Source organism: Fukomys damarensis, unplaced genomic scaffold, assembly GCF_012274545.1.
Source record: "Fukomys damarensis isolate Sample0158 unplaced genomic scaffold, DMR_v1.0_HiC HiC_scaffold_35, whole genome shotgun sequence".
Lineage (NCBI taxonomy): Eukaryota > Metazoa > Chordata > Mammalia > Rodentia > Bathyergidae > Fukomys > Fukomys damarensis.
This window is the reverse complement of record NW_022900947.1, coordinates 4,208,600-4,232,004: the sequence shown is the minus strand read 5'-3', so window position 1 is coordinate 4,232,004 and position 23,405 is coordinate 4,208,600. Positions and strand designations below refer to the sequence as shown.

The 23,405-nt window shown below is 49.9% G+C and overlaps 1 protein-coding gene across 1 annotated transcript in view; it reads left to right on the top strand.

The window, feature by feature from the left end:
- Positions 1 to 23,405, top strand: part of Stk32b (serine/threonine kinase 32B) — a 248,074-nt gene that overhangs the window by 158,373 nt on the left and 66,296 nt on the right. The window contains exon 5 of the mRNA XM_010641811.3: positions 9,957 to 9,994. Within this exon, the coding sequence (XP_010640113.1) occupies positions 9,957 to 9,994 (38 nt within the window). The remainder of the gene's footprint in view (positions 1 to 9,956; positions 9,995 to 23,405) is intronic.

Genomic DNA, 23,405 nt, shown 5'->3' with positions numbered 1-23,405 from the left:
GGTACCTGGCGTGGTGCTGAGTCATGGCCAGGGCAGCATTCCCCGCAGCCCGCTCAGCCCACCCTCCTGAAGCCCCTCGAGCCCACTCCGTAGGAGGGACTGAGGCCCCGGCCAGTGGGGTCTTCTTCTCTACTCAGTGGTCCTGGACCTGGGGATGCTGGACTTCCACACGGTGCGGTGTGACACATTAGAAATAACCTCCTTTGAAGTACATCCAACACCTGCCTAAATTTTCACCACTAAAAATTCAGACTTTTAAATTCAAGCATAGACAAGAGTTCTCAAACTAAAAATAGCAACAAAATGGGTAAAACACTGAAAATTTACCATCATAAGATGTGCTCTTGGAATGGTTCCCCCCGCTGCCAGATGATTCATGGGAATGATTCCCAGCCTCCATCCGTGGAATTTCATCACCGTATCTGTCCTCTCACACCATCCACCAAAGCCTTCCGCGTTATTTTTCTTTATCAATTTATTTGTCTTTCATGTAATGCGTATACTTTAAAGGAGAACTTTATGGCAGCATCTCAGAAGGCAAGCCAACATCACTTGCTTTCAACAGAAGGGAACTATAAAGAAAACTAAGCATGAGCCGGTAGTATCAAACTGGTTAGGCCGATGGGATGCAACGACCTGTGATTCCAGCCTCTGCTGGTGCACAGAGACCCGCAGAGACCGCTGCCCCTTTCCTGGGGGGCCGTTATTACTCTGCTGGAGCCCCGCCCCGCCAGACACTTCCTGCGGTGAGTTGCTGTAGTATCAAACTGGTTAGGCCGATGGGATGCAACGACCTGTGATTCCAGCCTCTGCTGGTGCAGAGACCCGCAGAGACCGCTGCCCCTTTCCTGGGGGGCCGTTATTACTGTGCTGGAGCCCCGCCCCGCCAGACACTTCCTGCGGTGAGTTGGCGGCTGTTCCCTGCTCCTCTTCTCCTCTCAATCAGGTGAACATGAAAATGCACTGGGGCCGGCTAAATCAGAGCCACCCCCGCCGCACCTGCCCAGCCTGAGTCCCGCCAAGCTCTGGCTTCCCTCCTCCCTCAGACCTCTCCAGGGCTACCCAAGAAAACCCAGAAGGCCTTTCAGAGTGAAGTTAGAAGGTGGAAGTGTTTGTCTGGAAAAGATACAGAGCTTTGCTGATGGGCTGATACTACAAAGCGTCCGCACCACTCAAAGGCAGGCGTGATCCGGCGCAGGCGCTCTGTGTACAGGGACCTCTTCCCAGGGCAGCTGCTCACCCAAGACCCACACGCCGAAGGGCCACCCCAGCCTTTGTACTTTGCTGCTGCTATCTTGAAATTATTTAAAAAGTGGAACAAGGCCCACATGTCAGTTCTGCCCTGGACATCACTGTCACTATGTAGCCAGTCCTGCTGTTACTTCCGGTCCTGCAGTCCTACAGCAACCCCCAAGGTCGGACTCAGCACCCTCCTGGCGCAGATGAGAAGGGAGAGCAGAGAGGTAAAGACGGCCCACGGTCCCTCGGGGAAGTGGCGCCTCCCCCATGATGGTGGTCGTTGTCCTCGCCCTCATCCCCTGGAGCCCACTCCATCCACCTCTGGCAGCCCTGCAGAGTAACTTCTCAGTGGTGTGCGAGGCCACGCCCATGCCTTGTTTTTCTCCTGCGGAGTCCCCGCCTAACAGAGTGCTGGCTCCCTGAGCGTAAGAACTGCTGCTTGGAGACCTTGCTGAGTGAATACAGAGAATAGAAAGTCCCCACAGCCCCACTGCTTGGGACTCTGCTGTTACCCTCGGGCCGGGCGCGTCCAGCCAGTGACCTGGAGCCCAGGTGTGTCCTGGACAGCTGCTGATGCAGCCCCACAAGGTAAGCTTTCAATGTTAGTGTGTGACTTTTGGTGATGTTCTTCGCCCCAGGACTGCGTGGTGCTTGACTGAGCATGGACTCTGGAGGCGACCGTGGTCGCTGGGTAGTGGGAGGGATCTGGTCAGTGATCAGTGCTGACTTGGCCTCCGGCGCTGGCAGTCTGTCCGACACACACAGTCTGTCCAATCAAAACTCGAGAGTATCAGGCATTTGGCGAGCTTGTGGGACTTGGTAAGTCAAAGGCGGAAATAGCAGACAACAATATTTCTTTATTTCCTTTCTTATTAGTGCATATTTATAATACATGATAAATGCGTTTATTGTGGAACCCTGGTATTTATTCATATCGCATCTCGTTCCTTTTTATTTCCTCTTCCCTTACCCTCCCTCCCACGTCCCCCCTCCTCAGGGTGCCCTCCTCCAACCTAGGCCTTCAGCTGATTCGACAAGACCCACCCACACTGTAGAGGGCAATCTGTTTTCCTCAGAGCCTAGGGAGTAGATGTTCATCCCATCCCAAGCACCACCATGCAACATCCAGAATCACACCAAATAGCCAGGAAACGTGGTCCGGCGACGTCCACACACAATACCAACCCCACTGGGTGACTCGCGGTGTCAGAATCTTTATCTGTAAAATGGGAGCCATGGTATCCTCTATGGCACGGGACAGTTGTGAGAGTCAAAGGAAGAGTGCATCTTCATGCGTGCTGGGGACAGTGCCCCACAGCACAGCCCGTGTGGCTTCAGGACCAGCCTCGCTCCCACCGGGTGCCTGGCTCCTTCATGAGCGGGTCCCCAGGTCCCTCTCTACGATCACTCTGAGAGGCCTGATCCTCAACAGCCTAGAGAAAAACACTGGGATTCCCGTGTCCATCTTGGTCCCGCTGCCCTCTCCATGACCCCGGCACTTCCCTCTTCTTATTTAGAAAGTAACCTTGTTCTCGGGGTCTGATGTACTCATTGAGCCCTCAGTGTGTGCACGGCCAGACCCACTGCTTTATTAGCATCCTCACTCTGAATTGTCACCCCGACCCTTCCAGGAGGACCCAGTGACAGGTTCGGTTTACGGAGGAAGAGACGGAGACTCAGAAAGGCTCAGAGACCCAGGGTGGCTGGTTTCTGATAAAAACCCTTCCAGCCTTGACGGTCTGGGACTCTGAGATGCTCATGCCTTTTGGCAGCAAGCCCTGTTGGATGATACTCAGAGAGTCTGGGCCCCAAAAATAGCAACCCTTCAAATATTAACTCACTGTGATGCCTTCAACAGACTGCTTTCAAACTGGGGCTCCCACATGCCTGGGAAAATCAAGGAAAGGAAATCCCTCCTTCCACGGTGCCACCACAGGCCCTGCGGCCGGCTGTGGGTAGTGTGTGCTGGGACTGTGCTTGTTTCCTCTCCTGCTGATCTGGACAAAACGTGCCAGGGAGCCCCAGGCCCACACTCACGGCGCTCATGCGGTGAATCCAGAGGTGATTAGCACCCCTCCCCGCCTGCCCATCATGTCGGTCTAACTGAATGTGCCTGACCTCCAGGGAGCCCGCACGACTCAGCTGCTAGAAAGCAGCAGAGGAATGGGCAGAGGATGGTCCCCAGAGCCTGTGTCTTAATGAGCCCATGCTGGAGTTGGAGATGAATTCCTAAAAAGTCTGCCTAGATAGGCCCAGGGCAACACTTTTCACCCCATGGCTTAGTCTCTTTTCTGTTGCTCTAACTGGATGCCTCGGGCTGGGTCATTTACAGAGAAGAGAGATTCATGTAGCTCGAGACTGTGGAGGCTGGGAAGTCTAGGGTGACAACATGGCACTAGGCAGTAGAACACTGGCTGGCACCTTAAGAACTCAGGGAATTGCAACCCCTTCCATGCGGTCAGCCATCCCTGCGTCAGTTCCATAAAATAAAAGTCACATTCCCACTAGTTTTACGTTTACAGTGCCCTCTGTAACAAACATGTTACAAATAAAGCAAGTTTTCCCCAACCTGCATCCCATTGTGAGGTGGTGCAGCACTCTCCATGGTCCTGAGATGGGCTAAGCAGATCGTGACAGCGCTACGGTGACCAAGGGACACAGGGCATGGCGGGAGCAGCCGCAGGCTGTGGACATCAGGACTTTGGGGGCAGAAGGGCTGGGTGGACGGGACTGTGCGGAGCCACGTGCTGCTGTCGCCTGGGGCCCTAGAGAGGACGTCATTGTCACAGTAGAGTTTTCTCCTTGTGGGCGCAGGCCCAGTCAAGAGAAAGCAGAACTGGACCGCGGTCTGGGTTTCACCAGTGTCCAGGTTGAGTGGGGCTTCCGGGATGCTGCACACGGACTGCAGGCAGGCACAGGGCCAGGAGGGGCAGCAGACCTGGCCATAGGCCCCGCTCAGTGGCATCAGAGCTGACAGAGACGCGGACAGTCCCACCGCATACCTACCCGCGTGGGCACTGCTGAGGCAGTGAGATGCGTGAGAAAATGCAAGTGTGACGTGGTCCTCAGGGGTCATCAAGCAGGGCTGGAGGGAGGAAGTGGCACCCAGGCAAAGAGCTGGCAGATGCAGAGGGCTGAGTAGGGGTCAGCAGGGAACAGAGAAAGAGCTCCGGGAGGCAGGACCGTCCACTCATGGAGAAGACCTGTGATGTATTTGTGGCATGCACAAGTCAGTCATGTGGCTCCGCCCCAACACCTCCACCCTACACAGACAGCAGAGAAGAATGAATACCCTCTGTGTAGCTGTGGGCTGGGTTCGAATCCTGCTTCAGCGACTTTTTCCCTATGCCAGAGGGGAAGCCTCTTCACCTCCCTGGGCTCCACTTTCCTCATTCCTAAGAACACCAGGCAGTTTCCCTTGGGCTGGCAGGTGGAATCAGTGAGTTATATGGGAAGGGGCTTGGTGAGCAGTAAAAATGCACAAGCACTGGAGGTGAGCGTGATCGCTGTGCAGTTGGCTTCTCATTTGTGCCATTTCCTGCTTCTTCCAGACTTCCGGGGAGGGAGGGGGCATGGGAGGGGGATGGGCGAAATGACCAGCACTTCATGAGCACCTACCGCATGCTAGGGACTGGGCCAGATGCTACCCACCCATATTTCATTTCATCCTCACTTGACAGCTAAGGAAACTGAGGCCCACACAGGAGCCACGCAGTAAGGGTCTGAAGCAAATTTCCCTAATCAACACAGCTGTCTTGTAGCCGCTGCAGGGCGCGCAGCAAGCTTCCTCCTCTGCCATTTTCCTCTGCGGCTTCAGCGGTTCCTGCCTGGAGGAGTTTGCGTCCAGGAGAGCAGGCCAGCTTTCGGACCGACCGATGGGTGCAGTGTGGCCTTCTAAGCGCGGCTAGCCAGACATCATCACACCGAGCTGCGCCTCCAGGGCGCTCCGGAAGGCGACCCCCCACTGTGCCTGGACAGGAGCACGGCTGTACCCACTCACCGTGGAGGAGCTCATGGGGCCCCATGCCTCCGCGGACACGTCTGCAAATCCTACCAGCCTCCAAGTGTCTGGGAGACGCGCTGGGAGACCAGCCGAATGCAGTGGCCTTAGAGACGGAGTCTACACCGGGCCCCACATGGAGTGCACAGCGGTGGGGCCAACTTGACCAGGGCCACCCTGCTGATGTCTGTCTTGGCTGGAGAGACACCAGGAGAGCCAAGTGTGCAGCACGGGGCTTACCCTGGAAGCAGCTCAGAACTGGCCCAGCAGGCTGCGTGCACATTTCAAAAATTGCTTCCCTGGCTCTCGATAAAGTCACGACCATTTTGTCCACGAAGGATGGGAGTGTTTGTCCTTAGCCAACAGATTTAGAAGTTGACAAATACATCCCAGCAGACACTTTCACCTTCTGAAGTTTTTTCTTGTGGTGTTTTTTTTTTTTTTTGAAACACAAAATTGCAGTGGGCACCAGAAGCCACTAAGGGGCATTCTGTGGAGGACAGACAGGGTCAACTTCATGTTTTCTAAAGCCGTTTGAGTCATATTAAAAAAGAAATGCAGCGTTACATGGAGGGGTTGTAATAAATAAAAAGCAGACTGGAAAGTGAATAAAGTAAGTTTTTAAAAGAACACATTTCTTGTAAGCATGCTACTTAAATTATGAGTGCTTACTTTAGAGTTCTGGGAATCTTAATCCTTTTATCTCCCCACCACCTGTTCACATAAACTGGAGAACACTGATGGAAACTTGGGAAGAGGTCAGATCTCTGCAAACATTCGATCTCCGACAAGTCTCAAGGGGAAGCTGGCACCTCCTTGACGTTCTGTGAATAGTTCTTCCTTCACCCATAAAGTACCTACCTCCTCTGAAAGACGTGTCGGGGCCGGGAGAGGTGACATATAAGACGTCCCCACTGTGCAGTGCCACGCAGCCCACTATGCACCATCAAATGTGCTCAGGTGGCAGCCAGTACGATGCCAACATCACCAGCACTGCTGGGAACATGGCGGCGTCATGCTGGGGTCTGTGCCCTGCACCCGGTCCCTTCCCTCCATGGGACACAGGAGAGAGAGGAGCGGAACAATGACCATGAGTGGTGATGCTATCTGCTTTCTTCACTGTTATCACGCATGCCAGTGTAGTGCGATTCCAAGACGTGAGAACCCAGTGCATTAGCTCTTGTCCCTCGTCAGCTTGTCCCCCTCTGGCCAACCAAGCCAGAGGTCAGCCAAGGGCAACCTGAAATCACTGCCCCAGCCCCAGTGAGTGCACCTGGCCGCCCTTCCCTTTGTCCACACCCTTGGCTGGACCCCAGCACTGACCAGCGTCTGCCACTTCCGGCAGCAACACAAGCCCTGCCTCCACTGTGCCTGGCCCTGGGCCGGTCACTGTCGTAAGAAGCATAAGAAGTGTCTCAGTGAATCCTCACTGCAAACCCCTAGAGCGGGTGTTGTCAGCTGAGGCTCGGAGCGGGCTGTGTGCCTTTGTCACCACTCGGCCTGCAAGAGGCCTCCAGGTCTGGGACTCTCTCATCCTTCTCCCTCCACCTCCCACCCCCTAGGTACCACACCTCATGCCATCTCCACAAGGGCCAACTTTTCAGCTGTAAAGCAGACACTTAACCCTGCCAGCCCGCCCCTTGATTTCTCTTCAGGGCTGCAGGAGATCGCCAGCACAGAACACCAAGGAGTCCCTACCGGAACGCAGGCAGACCCGTTCCCACAGCCCTCCCTGGCATCTGCTTTTAAAGTAGCCCAGCTGATGGCTTATGCTGGGTTCCATTGGAGTGGGGGAAGAAACCAGGTTCTGCAGCCTCTCCTGACTACTTTCTGTCCCTGCAGTGTCAGCCTGCCTAGCTCTGAAATTACAGCCCTGTCCTCAGAAAACATCGCCACAGCCTCCCCCATCCCCGTCAGGTTTCCAGTGCCCTTTCTGGATGCACGAGCCCTGGTTTTCAGCAGGATGACGCTGGAGGCCTGAGATACAATCAGCGAGGAAAATAGGGCTGGAGGAAATGGTTGAAAGAAAGGCTCTGATAAGATGCTCTGCCTGCACAGCGTTCTTCTCCCTCAAGGACTCAGAGGCCTCCCCTCCTCCACAGGAGGCAGCCCGAAGTCTCCTGGGAAAGAGAACTGACTCACTCTGCTAGACCTTCCAGACGTGGCCCCCGCGCCCTCCTGAGCTCCTCTGAGAGGAGCCATGGTGGCCCCCGCACGTCCCTTGCCAAGTGCAGTGGTGGTGCACATTTGTCATCCCAGCACTTGGGAGGCTGAGGCAGGAAGATGGCCATGAGTTTGAGGCCAGCCTGGGTTACATAGTGAGTTCCAGGCCAGCTGAACTGCATAGCAAGACCTATCTCCAAAAAAGTAAAAAGATAAAGAAAATGAGGCTCGGAAAAAGTTGCCCAAGATCACTTGGCCAATGTAATTGTTTCCTCCTGCCTAACTAATTACCACTACCGTGATGATGTCCTTGGGCTGAGGGTGCAAGCCCAGATCTCCTGAGAACTCTGCTTGGGAACACATGCTCCTCTTTTCTCTCAAGCTCTCACAAAGTTTGGCAGAAGGGCTAAGGTCCCCACTGTCTTGCTACCTGCTAGCTAGAGACCGTGCTGAACTCCTAGAGGGGCCGCATGTCCCTCCATGTGCCCACTCCCTTGTGCCAGCAAAGGTCCTCTGAGCCAGCGAGAAAGAGCCTCCCTCCAGGCTGCTGGGGCAGAGTCTCCCAGTGTGGCCGAGCCACAGGCGTGACATTTCATCAGCATTGCCATGTGACGGAACCTGATCAAGGGACCAAAGCACATCGCAATCAGACCTCTCCTCCCCTTGGCTGTCTGCTGCCCAGGCTGCTCCCTGGGTTGTGCAGAACCGGCTCTGCGTGGCCTTGGAGAGGCGACCTGTGCTGCTCGGAGAGGCCTCCTCTGGCCATGTGGAGAGGTCTCCTTTCCAGCCTTTTGTTCACATGCCTGTCTCCCTTCTAAGCAGCAAGGACCCTGTGGCTTACTCTGTGGTTCCCTGGTGACCACAGAGGGCACGTGTAAGCGCTGCATGCTGAGAGCTTCACAGAACACACGTCGTGTACTGGATGTGTAATCAACTCATTAGAGGAAACACAGGCAGAGATGACCCTGCTAGCAGGAGAGGGGCTTGGCTTGGAATGCAAGCCCCTCTGCTGCTCTACAACAGCCTAAATCTGGGATGAGCTTCACCCTTGCTACGTCATTTTCATTCCTGACAAGGCTTTTATTTTCCCTGCTGGGAGCTGTCCTGCTCAGGGAGCCACTCACGCTTGACATTGGAGCTTCTAGCTTCTGTTTTGATTTTGTCCCTTCTCAAGTTTGTGCCTCCCACGGGACTCCTTGGCCGACTCTGCACATAGTCCCTCTGTTTGCGGAAGATTATTTTTGTGAATTTGGCAGCAGGAGCCCATTTACTTAATGCTCATCAAAATTCATGGGCTCAGAAAGTCACGATGAAACTAAAAGTTTAAATATATGGGCTGAGTGTTTCTTTCCTCCCGAGGAAGGCAGTGTTTGACCTTATTACAGACAACCTCAGTGCATTCTCAGGTAGAATGAATATTTGATAAACTCTGGGTGATTACCCTTCATTGCCTAGAAAGCTGTCATTAGTCTCAGTTGCTTTGACATTTATTATAAATGAGTATGTGCAGCGTGCGTTTCTACAATCCATGTTTCAGCACAGAGCTTTGGCAAGTGCGTGTGTGTTAGCAGTGGGCCCAGGTCCTTTCCTCGATGGCCTGTGTCCCACCTTCCTTCACAGCATCCAGCATTGCTCCCGGGGCAGACGGACAGAAAACAGAGCCCCCACCTTTAGAAACGCCACTTGGAAAGCTGGGCATGGTGGCACACACTTGTAATCCTAGCAATCCAGGAGGCTGAGGCAGAAGGATCACAAATCTAAGCCCAGCCTGGGCAATTTAGTAACTTAGCAAGACCCTGTTTCAAAATGAAATATTTTTTTTAAAAAAAGATTAAGGACGTCGCTCAGTGAAAAGTCCCTAGGATCAATCTACTTAGTATTGGGGAAAAAAGTTTATAAAGTGTCACTTGGAGTGGAAAGCCTATTGCTATAATGGTGACGTGGCCTCTGATTTTGCCACGTAGATTGCCGTGTGAAATGCTTTTCACAGAGGACCAGAGAGTCAACACTTCAGGGCTCCAGGGCTACATCAGTCCCTGTTGTGCACTCTTTTCCATTTTTGTTCATTGGTTTGTGAGTGACTTTGTTTTTACAATCTTTTAAAGTTATAAAAGTGATCTAAGCTCACAGAGCATACACACAAAAGCAGGCCTGGGGGTCTGGATACGGCCAAGGGCTGCTGTGTGCTGGCCTCTGGCTTTGTGTGTCCCTGCCCGGGTCCAGGCGACCTCAGAGTGGGCACGTGCCTCAGGCCACTGGCACAGACCACACACACCGCCTGGTCTCTACTGGACTGGCAAAATAAGAGTGCAGATGTCCATGGTGAGAGTCTCTTGGATCCTGGAGCACAGATGTCAAAAATTCAATATATTTCGGAAAAACAATAGTCAGACAATCTGCCTACGGCTCCAGGCCAGAAAAGAAAGTGAGAATCCAGGGGCTCTGTTAGCCTGATGACGCACCCGTCCCATCTGGGACCTGGCGGGGCGGGCATCAGGGCGCCCTCTGTAGACCCCAGGAACCACGTGGCCCACGTCTCTGTTTTCTCTTCCAGGGACATCAAGCCGGACAACATCCTGCTGGACGAGCACGGTAAGCCCGTGGGGACTCCTGGGGGTGCTGCAGTAGAAAGCGTGGGTGCTGGGCAGCAGAGGACCTTGTGAGACGGTCTAGGGCTGACAGGCCAAGCCCTCCTCTGTTCCCATCCTGGGCGTGGGCATCAAGCTGAGACAAGCTCCGTTGAAGTTTGGCCTCTGAGTTATTGCTGTTCATTCCCACTTTGGGGACCTCAGGGTGCAGTGGGGACAAGTACAGGACTCCCATGTCCCTCACTCGTGAACCTTTGGAATCACTCTCTGATCCTCATTGTCAAGATGGGGAAGTAGTGCCACACTTTCGGGTCCCCTGGCACCTGCTCAGGTCGGCTTAGCGGTCCGACACAGGTGCTCTGGGGACCACATCTCGGGCAGTGAGATGCCGTGACTGCCCTTGGCAGATGTCCCAGGCAGCCCTGTCCTACCTCGGTGAGCTAGTCCTCAGGTTCCGTGTCGGACTCTGGGGTTCAGTGGTTTGGGTTCTGCTCTGAGGTCCATAGGAGCCACAGAGGAATAAACTTCCAGTGGATTTTAGAGCAATCCCTGGAGTTGAGGGATGGAAAATGAACCAGGAACAGCAGATCAGCCCCGTCAGGAACCAGGTGTGTCATTTGCTAGGGCCACCATGGCAAAGTCCCAGAGCCTGGGGACCTGGGGGCTTCACCCACAAATGTTTACTTCCGGCACATCCGAGATTCTGGGAGTCAGCAAGGGTCAGGGGGCGTCTCTTCCCTGTGTCCTCACATGGGTCCTGCTGTGCAGTCTGTGACCTCATCTCCTCTTCTTCTAAGAACATCAGGCAGAAGGGACCAGGGCCACCCTTGTGACTTCCTTTTAATGTTTTAATTAAGCACCTTATCTCCAAATGCAGTTACATCCCAAGGTGCTGGGGGTCTTTGATCCACATCCCAAAACACGAATGTAAGAGAAAGAACATGATCCTAGGCACCACAGAGGCAAGCAGAAGGGGTGGCCCCAGGACCCAACAGGCTCCCCTGGGTCCGGCTCAGGTCGCTGAGCAGTGCGCACAGAGGGAACACACTCCAGCTGTGGCAAAGCCGGGTCTTCTCAGGTGCTCGGCACTCAGTGGAGCAGGGAGGCGCCCTCATGGCCACTTCTGTTCTTTCTACTAACACCTCCAGCTCTCATTTTCAGACTTTCACCTGCATACGGAAACCACCCAGGTATTTTTCTCCAAAGCCAGCTAGGGATTTCCTGGGACCTCAAAGCTCACAGAAGCACCTGGGCCAGAGGTCAGGTGAAAACTCACACCTGAGCTGGTGGCTACACAAGGAATGTGACTTTTAGGTCCCTGCACAGGAATTTAATTGTATGCCTCTCTGGTCATTCATTTTGGGTGCTCTGCATTGAGTGAAATGTTGTGCCTGTTCCTCTGTGGGGCACAGGTACGCTTGCGATGGCATCCGCCACACCTCCTGCCATCCGCTCTCCAAGGCCATGCTCAACACAGGGAAGTCCCCACTGCTATTTAAAGGCCCCAGAATTGGGCTTGTTAAGTGTTGTCTCAGAGAACAAGCTGGAGCCTTGTTTTCAGTGAAATATAAACAGTACTAAATGTGATGTGTGGTCACAATATATAGTGAATGTTTAAACTCTAAAAATGTATTACAATAAAAGACATTGACACAAAACCCCCTCAGAATCCTCCCCTCAGTTCAAACACTCATCCCACTGTTCCTGTTACTTTCTTTTTTTTCTTTTCTTTTTTCTTTTTATTGAGCTTATTGGTACAATCCAGGTATACAATACATTCCCCTCAGAATCCTCCCCTCAGTTCAAACACTCATCCCACTGTTCCTGTTACTTTCTTTTTTTTTCTTTTCTTTTTTCTTTTTATTGAGTTTATTGGTACAATCCAGGTATACAATACATTTACATTCATCATTGGGATCTTGTACCTTTACATGACAGGTCTTGGTTCTCATTTTTCCCCTTGTCCCTGCCCTCCCTTCACCCTCTCCTCTCCTCCCCATTTACAAACACTTTATTTCCATTTTTTCATTTTCTCATATTTTTTTCTTTTCCTTTATTCCCTTTCCCCTACCCTTCCCACTTTCCCTACACCTTTAGCCCTTTTCTTCCTATTTCACATTGTCAATTATACCATTAGGATCTTGTGTACTGTTGTAGTTTTTCACACCAGAGAAGCTATTCAGTATTTACACGGGTGTGACTTATTTATTTCACTTAGGAGTATATCCTCAAAATGTATCCATTTTCCTATGAATGACTCTAATTTCTCATTCTTTATGGCTGAGTAGTCCATTTTACAGAAAAACCACATTTTCTTTATCCAGTTTCCAACGGATGGGCAAATGGGCTGTTTCCATGTTTTACCTATTACAAACTGTGCTGCTGTAAACATAGGTGCGCATATGTCACTGTGATATGATTCTTTTAATTCTTTTAGAAAGATACCCAGCAGAGCTATGGCTGGGTCAAATGGAACCTCTAGTCCCAGCTGTTTGAGGTATCTCCATATTGATTTCCACAGTGGTTGCACCATCTGCACTCCCACCAACAATGGAAAAGGGTTCCTTTCTCCCCATAACCCCACCAACATTTGTTATTGTGTGATTTCTTGATAGCAGCCATTCTTTGTGGGGTGAGGTGGAATCTCAGTGTTGTTTTCATCTGTATCTTTCGAATGACCAGTGATGTGGAACATTTTTTCATATATTTACTTGCTGCTTTTACTTCTTTATCTGAGAAATGTCTTCATTTCAGATGCCCATTTTTGAATTGGGTCTTTATATTTGGGGGGCTGATTATTTTGAGTTCTTTATATATTCTAGATAATAGTCCTTTGTCTGAGGAGCAGCTGGTGAAAATTTTTGCCCACATTGTAGGTTGTCTTTTAGTTCTGTTGATGGTTTCTTTTTGCAGTGCAGAAGCTTTTTAATAAGACAAGATCCCAGTTGCTGATTCTTTCTGCTAGTTCCCATGCTACTGAGGATTTGTTCATAAAGTCATTTCCTATGCCAATGTCTTCCAGAGTTCTGCCTAATTTATCTTCCAGCAAGTTTAGTGTTTCTGGTTTTTTTTCATCTTTAATTGAGTTTATTGGTACATTTTAGGGATACGGTACAGTTACATTCATTGTTGGGATCTTGTACCTCTACATGACAAGTCTTGATTCTCATTTTTTCCCCTTACCTCTGCCCTCCCTTCACCCCCTCCTCCCCTCCCCATCTACAAACACTTTATTTTCATCTTTTCATTATCTCACATTTTTTTCTTTTCCCTTATTACCCTTCCCCTACCCATCACACCTTCCCTACACCTTTAGCTCCTTTCTTCTCATTTCTAAATGACAGTAATCTTATTAGGATCTTATGTTTTATTGCAGATTATTCACACCAGGGTAGTTTTTCTGTTTTAATATTTAGATCTTCAATCCACTTGGATTTTAATTTAGTGCATGGTGAGACATAAGGGTCTAGTTTTAATCTTTGGCAGGTTGAGATCCAGTTTTTCCAACACCATTTATTAAAGAGACTATCTTTCCTCCAGTGGGGATGGTCAGCTCCTTTGTCAAAGATGAGGTAGCTCAGTACATCTGGAGTTGCTTTTGTGTCTTCCAATCTGTTCCACTGATCCTCAGGTCTGTTTCTTTGCCAGTACCATGCTGTTTTTATCACAGTGGCTTTGTAGTATAGTTTCAAATTGGTAACTGTTATACCCGCTGCCATGTGTCTGTTGCCTAGGATGGCTTTTGCTATTCTAGGTCTCTTATGGTTCCAAATGAATTTTTGGATTCTTTTTTCTAGTTCTGCGAAATATAGTGTTGGGATTTCAATCAGCATTGCATTGAATCTGTATAGCAGTTTTGGTAGTATGACCATTTTCACTATGTTGACTCTTCCTACCCAGGAGCAGGGGATATTTTTCCATTTTCTTATATCCTCTTCGATCTCTTTTCTTAGAGTGTTGTACTTTTCAGTGTACAGGTCTTTTGCTTGTTTTGTTAGGTCGATTCCTAGATACTTCATTTTTTTGGATGCTACTGTGAAAGGAATTGTTTCCCTAATTTCTCTCTCAGTGAGTCTGTAATTTGTGTACAAGACAGCTATTGATTTTGGGATGTTGATGTTCCTGCTACTTTCTAAAGCAGTTCAGGAAGTTCTCTTTCCTGAGTGTTTTTACGAGGTGCAAGCAAAAATACACAAATGCTGCTGCTGTGTGCCATCCAACAGAAAGACGGGCTTGTAAAACATGGCGCTGGCTTTGTCCTCATCCACCTCATTCACTGGAACTCTTCCTCAAAGTCACAATTACCATGAAAGGGAAATATTTTGAACGTATTGAGCTCACTGAGGTGTCCATAACAGTGCGGCTAAAGACACTTATGAAAGAGGACTTCCAGAACTGCTGCAGAAAATGGCAAGAACAATGGCATAAGTATGTTTGAGGCAAGAGAGAGGATTTTGAAAGGGATTCGTCGTAAGGTGTCTTGTATTGCAATACAGTTTTTCTTAAACAATCCCTGTATCTTTGATCACACTTTGTACATGCAGTAATGTTTTATTCATCATGCTCAGACCTGCTAGTTTCACAAAGTCCCCACATTCCCAAAGGCCTCTCTGCTCCATGGTGTCTGCTTAGCTTCCTGATCTTTCTGGGTGGATGTTCAGTCTTAGGATGGACACAAGTAACAGCTCATCAGCTCTGGGTTGTGGGGTGAAGGGCTCAAGCTGGGCATGGCTGGTCTTAGCTGGGTTTGCTGCCTATGGTGGAAACAACAGGGACCACAGGCATAGGTGAGCTCTGGGTCTTTCTGCCTGTGGTGATGAACTGCTGCAAAGACTGGCAGAGAGGGGAGCATTGCATTGGGCACTGTTCAAAGCTCCTTGGATCTTATCCCCATTCTCTTCCCTGCTCCAGAAGTGGTCCCTGCCTTGCAGCGGCAGACCTGCTGCCAGTCAGCATTGTGCCTGTGGTGGAAGGATGTGTAGCCTCTGTGTCCAAGGACCCCGTGCTCCAGAGTGACAGTTCCCAGGATGCCTGCCCATCACCACTGAGCATCAGTGGGTACCACCCTAGCTCTCCCCCAACCCTCTTGCAGGCAGGGCACTGGGACTTCTGTAGTCCTGATACAGGGCCAAGGCAGGGACAGAAACCTGAACAGGTGAGTGTGGCCTAGAAGGATCCATGCTGGACACTGAGACAATAGAAGGCACGGAGGCTGGGGCAGCAGAGAAGGAGGATTTCCCAGGTGATACTTGGGGGTCCACAGAACCTCACAGGAGCCCAGGCCCTCCCATAGCCTTGCAGGGGCACTGTGGGAGTTCACAAGCCCATCCCAATCTGGAGAGCTGGTAATGCAGGGGCTGCACCCACAGAGCACATTCATTCTCCAGTATGGGCCCTGGTTTTTGTTTTTTGCATTCTGCTCCTTCAGTGCTGGGGCCTTGCTATCCCCTGCCAGGCCTCACCAGACCTCAAGCTGGGAAACAACTCCTGAGCAGCATGCTCTTCAGACACAGGCCAGCAGACTCAGAGCTCCCCCAACACCTGCTGTGTGTGGCTCTGCTTCGGGCCATGGTGCTCCTGCCCTGACACCCCTGTGTGGAAATTGTCCTAATTATCAGATCCCAAGACTGCTCACCCTGCAGGCCCTGTCATTCCTGCAGAAACCCCACCACTGCTCCTCCTCTCCTGACTCCCCCAGGCTTCCCCGTGTGGTCCCTCCCCACATGGTGCCTCATTTTGAAATTGCAACAAACCACCTTTCTGATGGCAACTGGCTCCTGGTCTGGTCTGGCTCCTTTCTGAGGGCGACTGCACCTCCAATTTCCTGTTAATACACTCGATTCCAAGATGCTCATTAACTGGGCTCGTTTCACAGAAGTGCCCTTCCATCTGTTGTTAGCACATGTGGTGATAAATTTGACAACTGCATCCCAGAATGGCCATGGCCAGCAGCATCAACCCCCTCCCTCATTGTCAAAACATCCAATAGGCTGTTCCCTGCCATGCCAGCAGGAAAAGACTCCAGGGAATTTAAAAACTGGGCATGTGTTGTTGATGGTGTATCAGATCTAGGAAGTAGACCAGCCAAAGGGAAGTGGGGAGTCCCAGACAAGTGGGGCAGACATGTTTCTTCCAAGTCTCAGGAGCCAATGGTGAGCGCTGTCAGTCTAGATGGGGCTCCAAGAGTTTGAGACAAAGGTAGAAGTGGGTTAAAGCTGCCCCAGGTGAGCTTGGAAGGCTGGAAGTCTGTTGGGAAGGGTGTTTCCACCTGAGTGCTATGCAGGGAAGGGTACTGTGTCCTACAGACCTAGTATTTGAGACTCCAGGGCACCAGTACCCACCCCTGAGTTCCCTAAAGTTACCATGACCGTCTTACAACTGAAGGCTGAAGCAGCAGCAGTGTTCCTTCTTGCAGTCCAGAAGTCCCAGGTTGAGGGTCAGCAGGACTCTGCTCCCTCTGGAGGATCCTAGGAAAGACCTGCCCCTGGCTCTTCTCCTCACTTCTTGTGGCTTCTTGGCACATGGCATCACAAACCCAGTCTTCACGTCATGTTCCCTCTGGGTGCACATCTATGGCCAAATTCCCCTTGCTCCTAAGTCACCAGTCAGATCAGATGAGGGGCCATGCTATTCCAGTGTGACCTCATCTTAACTAATGACATTTGTAGTATTACGGTTTCTATCTAGATGTCCCTCAGAAGCCTCATGTGCTCATAGGCAGGGCTTTTGGAAGAGGACTGGGCCACAGGAGTCCTATAGCTGAGTTGTTATTAGGAGATGGAACCTGGTTGGGAGGTGGTCACTGGGTGTGACCTGGAAGGGTTCATCTCTCCCTTCTCTCTACTTCCTGGCCACCATGATGTGAGCAGTTCTCCTTCCCCAGACCCTTCCACCATGCCCTTCCTGCCTTGGAGCCAGCCAACTATAGATCAAAACTTCTAAAAACCATGAGCCAAAATAAACCTCTCCTCCTTTAAATTGTGGGGATCGGTGTTGTGTCCCCATGGTGAGAAAGTGACTAAGACGTCCAGTGATTCTCTTTCCAAATAAAGGCACATTCTGAGGTTCAGGGTGTTAGGACTGCAATATATGAATGGGAGGACCACCATCTTTCCCCCCCCTGGGATTTGGATAAAGAAGAAAACAAGGAAGTGGCCTACAGACGCCAAGGTTACCTCCTTGCTGCTGATAGAGGCTTGGGTTTATGTGAGGCTCTGACCCCAGGGGCACCCGGGGAAGGAGGGCTGCCCAGTAGAACCTGTGGATGGGGCCCTGTGCACTGCTAAGGGGAACTGGATGCAGCTAAACTGAGTGAGTTTGCTCTCCCCAAATAATCACTGTGCCCTGGGCAGAATGTCTGTGTCCCCCAAGATCACATGTTGAAACCTAACCCCAAGGCTGATGGTCTTAGGAGATGAGGGCTTGGTGGGGTGCAAAGGCTGAGCCCTTTTAAAAGGGCTTTTAGTGACCTTGGAAAAGAGGCCCCAGAGAGCGCCCTCACCCTGCACATCATGTGAAGACGGAGTGAGAAGGTCCCTGACAGCTCTGCCTCACCAGACATTGGCTCTGGAACTTTGTTTTGTTTGTTTGTTTTCTCATTGAGTTTATTGGTAATTTTTAGGTAGGCAGTATAGTTACATTCATCATTGGGATCTTGTACCTTTGCATAACAGGTCTTGGTTCTCATTTTTTCCACTTGTCCCTGCCCTCCCTTCATCCCCTCCTCCCTTCCCTATTTACAAAAACTTTTCTCAATTTTTTCATTTTCTCATATTTTTTCTTTTCCCTTATTTCCTTTCCCCTACCCTTCCCACTTCCCATACACCTTTAGCCCCTTTCTTCCTATTTCACATTGTCAGTTATACCATTTGGATCTTATTTACACTTTTAGTTTTTCACACCAGAGAAACTATTCAGTATTTACACATATGTGACTTATTTATTTCACTTAAGAGTATATCCTCAATATGCGTCCATTTTCCCATGAATGACTCTAATTTCTCATTCTTTGTGGCTGAGTAGTATTCCATTTTGTAGCAAAACCACACCTTCTTTATCCAGTCTCCAACTGATGGGCAATTGGGCTGTTTCCAAGTTTTAGCTATGACAAACTGTGTGGCTCTGGCACTTTGACCTTGGCTCTCCCAAGCTGTAGACTGTAAGAAATTCAGTCCATTGTTCATAAGCCCCAGCCTGTGGTGGTGTCTGTCACAAATGCCTGCCTGGGCTCAGAGGGTTCAGTGGAGTAAGAGGCTGGCTGTGGGCATACCCCAGAGGCTACTTGTGGAAGTCACATTGAGTGTGACAGTCCTTCCTGCCCTGTTCCCACTGGTACCCAGCTCTGATTCCAGATCAGGCTGATAAGGACTATCCTAGGGCTCAGTGTTCCCAGGCTGCCCTGGCTTCACATGGCACAGTTACTTGGAAAAGGTTCCTCCTGTAGTGGAATGGGCAGGAAGCAGTGCCCCTGCCTCCCTGTGCCCCGGGCAGAAGTGGTACCATTACGAGGCCATCCAAGAGAAAGGGCTTGATGATGTAGGGGGTCATAGCCACAGAGAAACCTGCCTGGGCTCAAAGTCCAGCTCTGTGACCTTACCTGGACAGTAAGTTCCTCTGCTGCTCACGTCATGAAAGATAGCCAGAAAGTGTTCAACCAGGTCATGTGTGGAGCCTGCTCACTCTTGGATTCTCTCCTGGGAAGGTGAGAGTATCTCATCAGCAGGACCTAAACTTGGTGGAGAGCTGAGCTGCAAGAGAGTCACGACAGGCAGTTCCTGCTGCCCTTGTGACACAGGAGGGAGCAAAGAAAAGGGCAGGAGAGGATGCGAGTGCTGAAAGATGCTGTGAAGGTGGCACCTGGTGGAATCACTGTAGAGAAGGTCATGGTTGGGAAAGGGAAGCTTCACAGATACTATCTATTTCATTGTGATAAACACGATTGAGTCAAACCACATGCCCAGCACAGCTAGGGCATGAAGTGTACAGGAAGAGTATCCGTCAGATGGCAGGGCCCTTGGCAGTAACCCACTGAGGCAGACATCTAGTTGCATGGCTTTGAGAGCCACAGAAGTAAGGAAAAGGTGAGAGGAACTCATGATTTCTGAGCTCTCTCAAGGCTCTTGGAGGAGGGTGGCCTCCTCAGGGCCTGGGCTCTGACAGGGTGCAGATAGAGGCAGGCTTTATGGGATTGCAGTTTGTCTGGAGGAGAGTACTGGAAAGAATAAGGACAGGAGAGTTTCTCCCAAATCTCAGCAAAGGGGCTCAAGATCCCCTGCATTGTGGGTCTGCGTAGCTTCCATTTTACAGTTTACCTGTGTACTGGGCAGCCTAGAGCAGACAGCTTGTTTTCCAGGGCCCCAAGTTCCCATCTCATGGCCAAGACACAGGAAGAAGCCCAATCCAATAGAACAGAAAGAATCCCAGGGTCCCTTCATCCTTTATCAGCAAAGGTTTGTTCTGCAAACTGGCAGTCCTGCTGCTAGAAGCCAAGAGAAACTTGGATAAGCTTGTGATGTAGTTTGACTGGGTTTCTTTTTTCATTTTTGCTGTGGTTCTGTGATAAGTCTGCTGTGATCTCCATGAAGATAAGTGGGATAGCTCTGAGAGATCCACATGGAGGATGGGCAGCCAGCACTCCAGGCCATGCAGAGGCCTCAGAAGCACAGCTATTTTTATCAGTGAGTGCAGGGGAGCTGGGGACACTGGGACTGTGGGCAAGACAGCTGGGCTCACAGCTCCAGTGCTCCCCTCCCTCAGGCTTCCAGTTCCTTCATTTCTCCAGTACCATCCTCACCTCGGGCTCAGGCATGATGTGGACCTTGTGGTGCAGCTGAGTCACATCAGACATTCATGCAAGACTTCCTCCAAGTTCAAGTGTTATGCCAAGGTGATGCTGTGGAAGCAGACTGCTGCCCATGGTCTGCTCCAGCTCCTGGCCTGTGCTGCTGGTGGATTGAGGAGTGACCTGAATATGATTCCTGGTAGCTCCAGGGGCTCCCTCCCAGGTCTGCAATTATCTGGGGTATCTGAACTGGTTGCAGCCCCAAGGAGAAAAAGCCTGGGACCTCATCTTCTGTCCTCCTCCTCCTCCAATCTCTGACATCCATAACTGACCAGGTTCAGCATCTACAGGTTCAACCCTGCCTCCCTTCCAACAGATCGTAGGTGCTCAGCAAAGAATTGCTGCACAGATGAAAAAAGAATGCAGCTCTGTCAGCTACGTGGTATCATGGTTTTTATACTTAGAAAAGAGCCCAAGTTTAAGCTCCCTGTGGTCAGCCAAACCTGGCTCTGGCCTGGAAAATTATAAAATCATGGAAAGGGAGCCTGGCTCCAGCCATCTGAAAGAGTGACATTGCTATGGTCTTAACCCAGAGTGCAGTCCACTCCTGTAAGCACCGTGACTTCTCTGCATGCATAAAGCACGAAGGAAGGCAACAGGTTTTATTGTGAGGCTTTTTGAGTTCAGTTTTTTATTTGGGTGGTTAGTCAGTCATTCCATAGCCCCACTCTGAGTCAGCAGAAGAGCAGAACCTGTTTTAGTCAGTCCCTTCTGCTATAACAAAATACCCTAGCTTGGGCAGTTTACAAAGAACAGAGGTCTGTCTTGGTTCTGGAGTTGAAAGTCCTGGATCATGGCGCTGGTAGATTGTGTCTGATGAGCACTGTGTCTGGGTCCCTGGCAGCAGCTTGGCACTGTGTCCGCGTCCAGCAGGAGGAGGAAGGCAAAGGGTGATACGGGGAGTCTCTTTTTAAAGGCTTCAAATCCACTCATAGTGCAGAAGCTTTGTGACAGAAGACTCCACCTCAAGCACTGTTGAGTGGTGATTAAACTTCAGAATGGTTCTGGAGGGACACGAACACAGATACCACAGTGAGAAGCCTCTCCAGCACCCAGCTATGCACCCACTGACCCCCTCCGGAGCTCAGAGGAAGAAGTGTCTTCTGATAGCTGCCCAGCCCACAGCATTTAATCATCGAAGCTCAGTAGACTAAGCCACAGTCAGATAAACCACCCTGTGTAGCAGTAGTGAGTTTCCTGTGGGCAGAAGTACGTGAGCCCGGGCTAGCTGTACATCTGTCAGTAGTGTAACTCTTGGGCCAGATTTTAAAGGGTGAATGGAGGTGATCAGGCAGAGAGGGATGTGTATTCTAAGTAGGATCAGACAGAGGCTTAGAGGGGAGGTGAGTCTCCATGCAAAAGAGAAGCATGTCAGAGGACGGGACGTGGAATGTGGATCATCAGCTATGGATACTTTCCTAGAACTGTGCTAATGGGTCTCGCACAATGCCAGATGTGCGTGATGAGTCAGATGTGTAAAGGAAGCAAATGTCCTAGCATTCAGCTTTTATTTCCGCATTTGCTGGCACATTTCCATCCCACCAAGAGGAGCTCAAGTCACCTGGGTGGATACTCACGAGGCTGACCCTGGATGGAACAGAGAATGTGTACCCTTGTAAGTTACAGCAGCATCTCTCCAAACTCTAATGGTCTCCAAGACCAGATGGAATTTGTCTCAGGTTCATTCAGAAGAGTAAATACCTGAGAACTACCAAAATATATTGGAAAGAAAGGGGGGGACCAACACTAATAGTGCAAGAGCCACATAATTATTGGGGTTAAACCAATGTGGCACTAGATAAACACGACAGTGGAACACAAGAGAGAATCCATAAGAAGACCCACGCGGATGTGGGACTGGGTATAGAATGGTCACATGGCAAGTCCCTGGGAATGGATGAAGTTTCCATAAATGTTGTTGGCACAAGTGGCCGTCCATTTTGGAGAAATAAAAATCAGAATGCTGTCTCACACCATCGACAAAATGTCACAAAATTTAAATATGAGAGGTAAATTATATGAGTATTATAAGAAAATATAATCTCTGACTTTGTAAAATCTTAGAGTCCTCTACAAACTGGAAAGTTACAAGAAAAACAGCACTTAGAAACTATAAACGAATGCAAACGATATTGTTTGTTTCTGAACTATGTCACAAAAGATGCTCTAGACAAAGTCAAAAGAAAAGCAACAGGCTTAGAGAAACTTCAGCAGCAAACACACCAGAAAATGTAAGTGCATCTTGTAGATAAGGGGCTCAGATGTAAAATTGGCCAAGGTCCTAAACGGGGACTCCATGGCAGAAGCTAATCACACCAAAAGCAGCGGGATCATCGGCATGGAAACACTGTTTCCCACCACCTGAGTTGTGCCACCTAAGATCACTAACAATGACTAGTGCTAGGAAGAATTTGGAGAAATGCACTTATATTCTGTTTATAGCACCATGAATCACAACTTTTTGGAACACAAGCTGTGTACTTTTGAACCCCACTTCTGGGAATTTTTTTCAGTTGGAGTGAAAGAACCAATATTGAAAGATACATCTAAGATTGCTTTTCTTGTTTGTCTGTTGGTTGGTTGGTTCTGGGGATCAAATTCGGGTCCTTGTGCTTGTGAGGCAGGCAGTGGAACCAATGGAACCACTGAGATAAATCCCTGGCCCACATCTAAGATTACTTGTTTCTGCATATTTAATAACAAAATAAACGATTCAGCAAAAATGCTAGAAACAGGCTGACTACCCACAGCAGCAAAGTGTTGCATAAGATAAGGTATAGCCACACAATGGAACACTTTAAAGCTGCAAGTCCACAATTTCTTACATGAAACTCCTGGGGGCAGGTAAGTTTTCCCAATTCTGAATTTTTCAGATTTAAAGTCATGTATGTGAAATAAAATACATTGGTACCTCAGTTCATGCATTTAAATCTTCCCACTATTCTGGTAGCAAACTGAGTTGGACAAGAATGGAATCAAAGTCAGTGGTTTGGTTCAATGTTGATGTTTTGGGGAAATTGGATTCGGTTCTTTTCCAGTTTGATTTGTGACCAGAGTCATGGACAGAATTGAGTTTGTAAACCAGCGTACTATGGTATATCAAAATGATGATGAAAAACAATATGTGTCTAACAATGTGTACTAATATCTTAAAATAATACATACTCTGTATTGAGTAACACCCCCATAGGGGACTGGGAGGTGTACTGTGTTCATTTAAAAAGCATTATGATTTCTACAGCAAGAAACATGAAAGTCCATGAAAAAGCAAAACTTCGGCTCACATTTTATCCCCTCATAAGTTGTAGGGGAAATGGATTTAGAATAAATGAAGACAGTAGGGTTTGGGTGTGGTTCATGCTCCGAGACTTCATGAACAGGGAGTGCAGTGGCAGCATTAGAGGTGTTGGAACCTGTTAACTGTGGGGTCCATCAGAGCATGGCGAGGGCTCTGGGGGTGTTCCCCTCCAAAGAGGTTCATCCTGTTCTCACACAGTGCCTTAGCTCCCACAAGAGCCGACTGTGACTCAACAGCTACGCTGCCCCTCTGGCTTCCTGCTCACCACATGGCCCC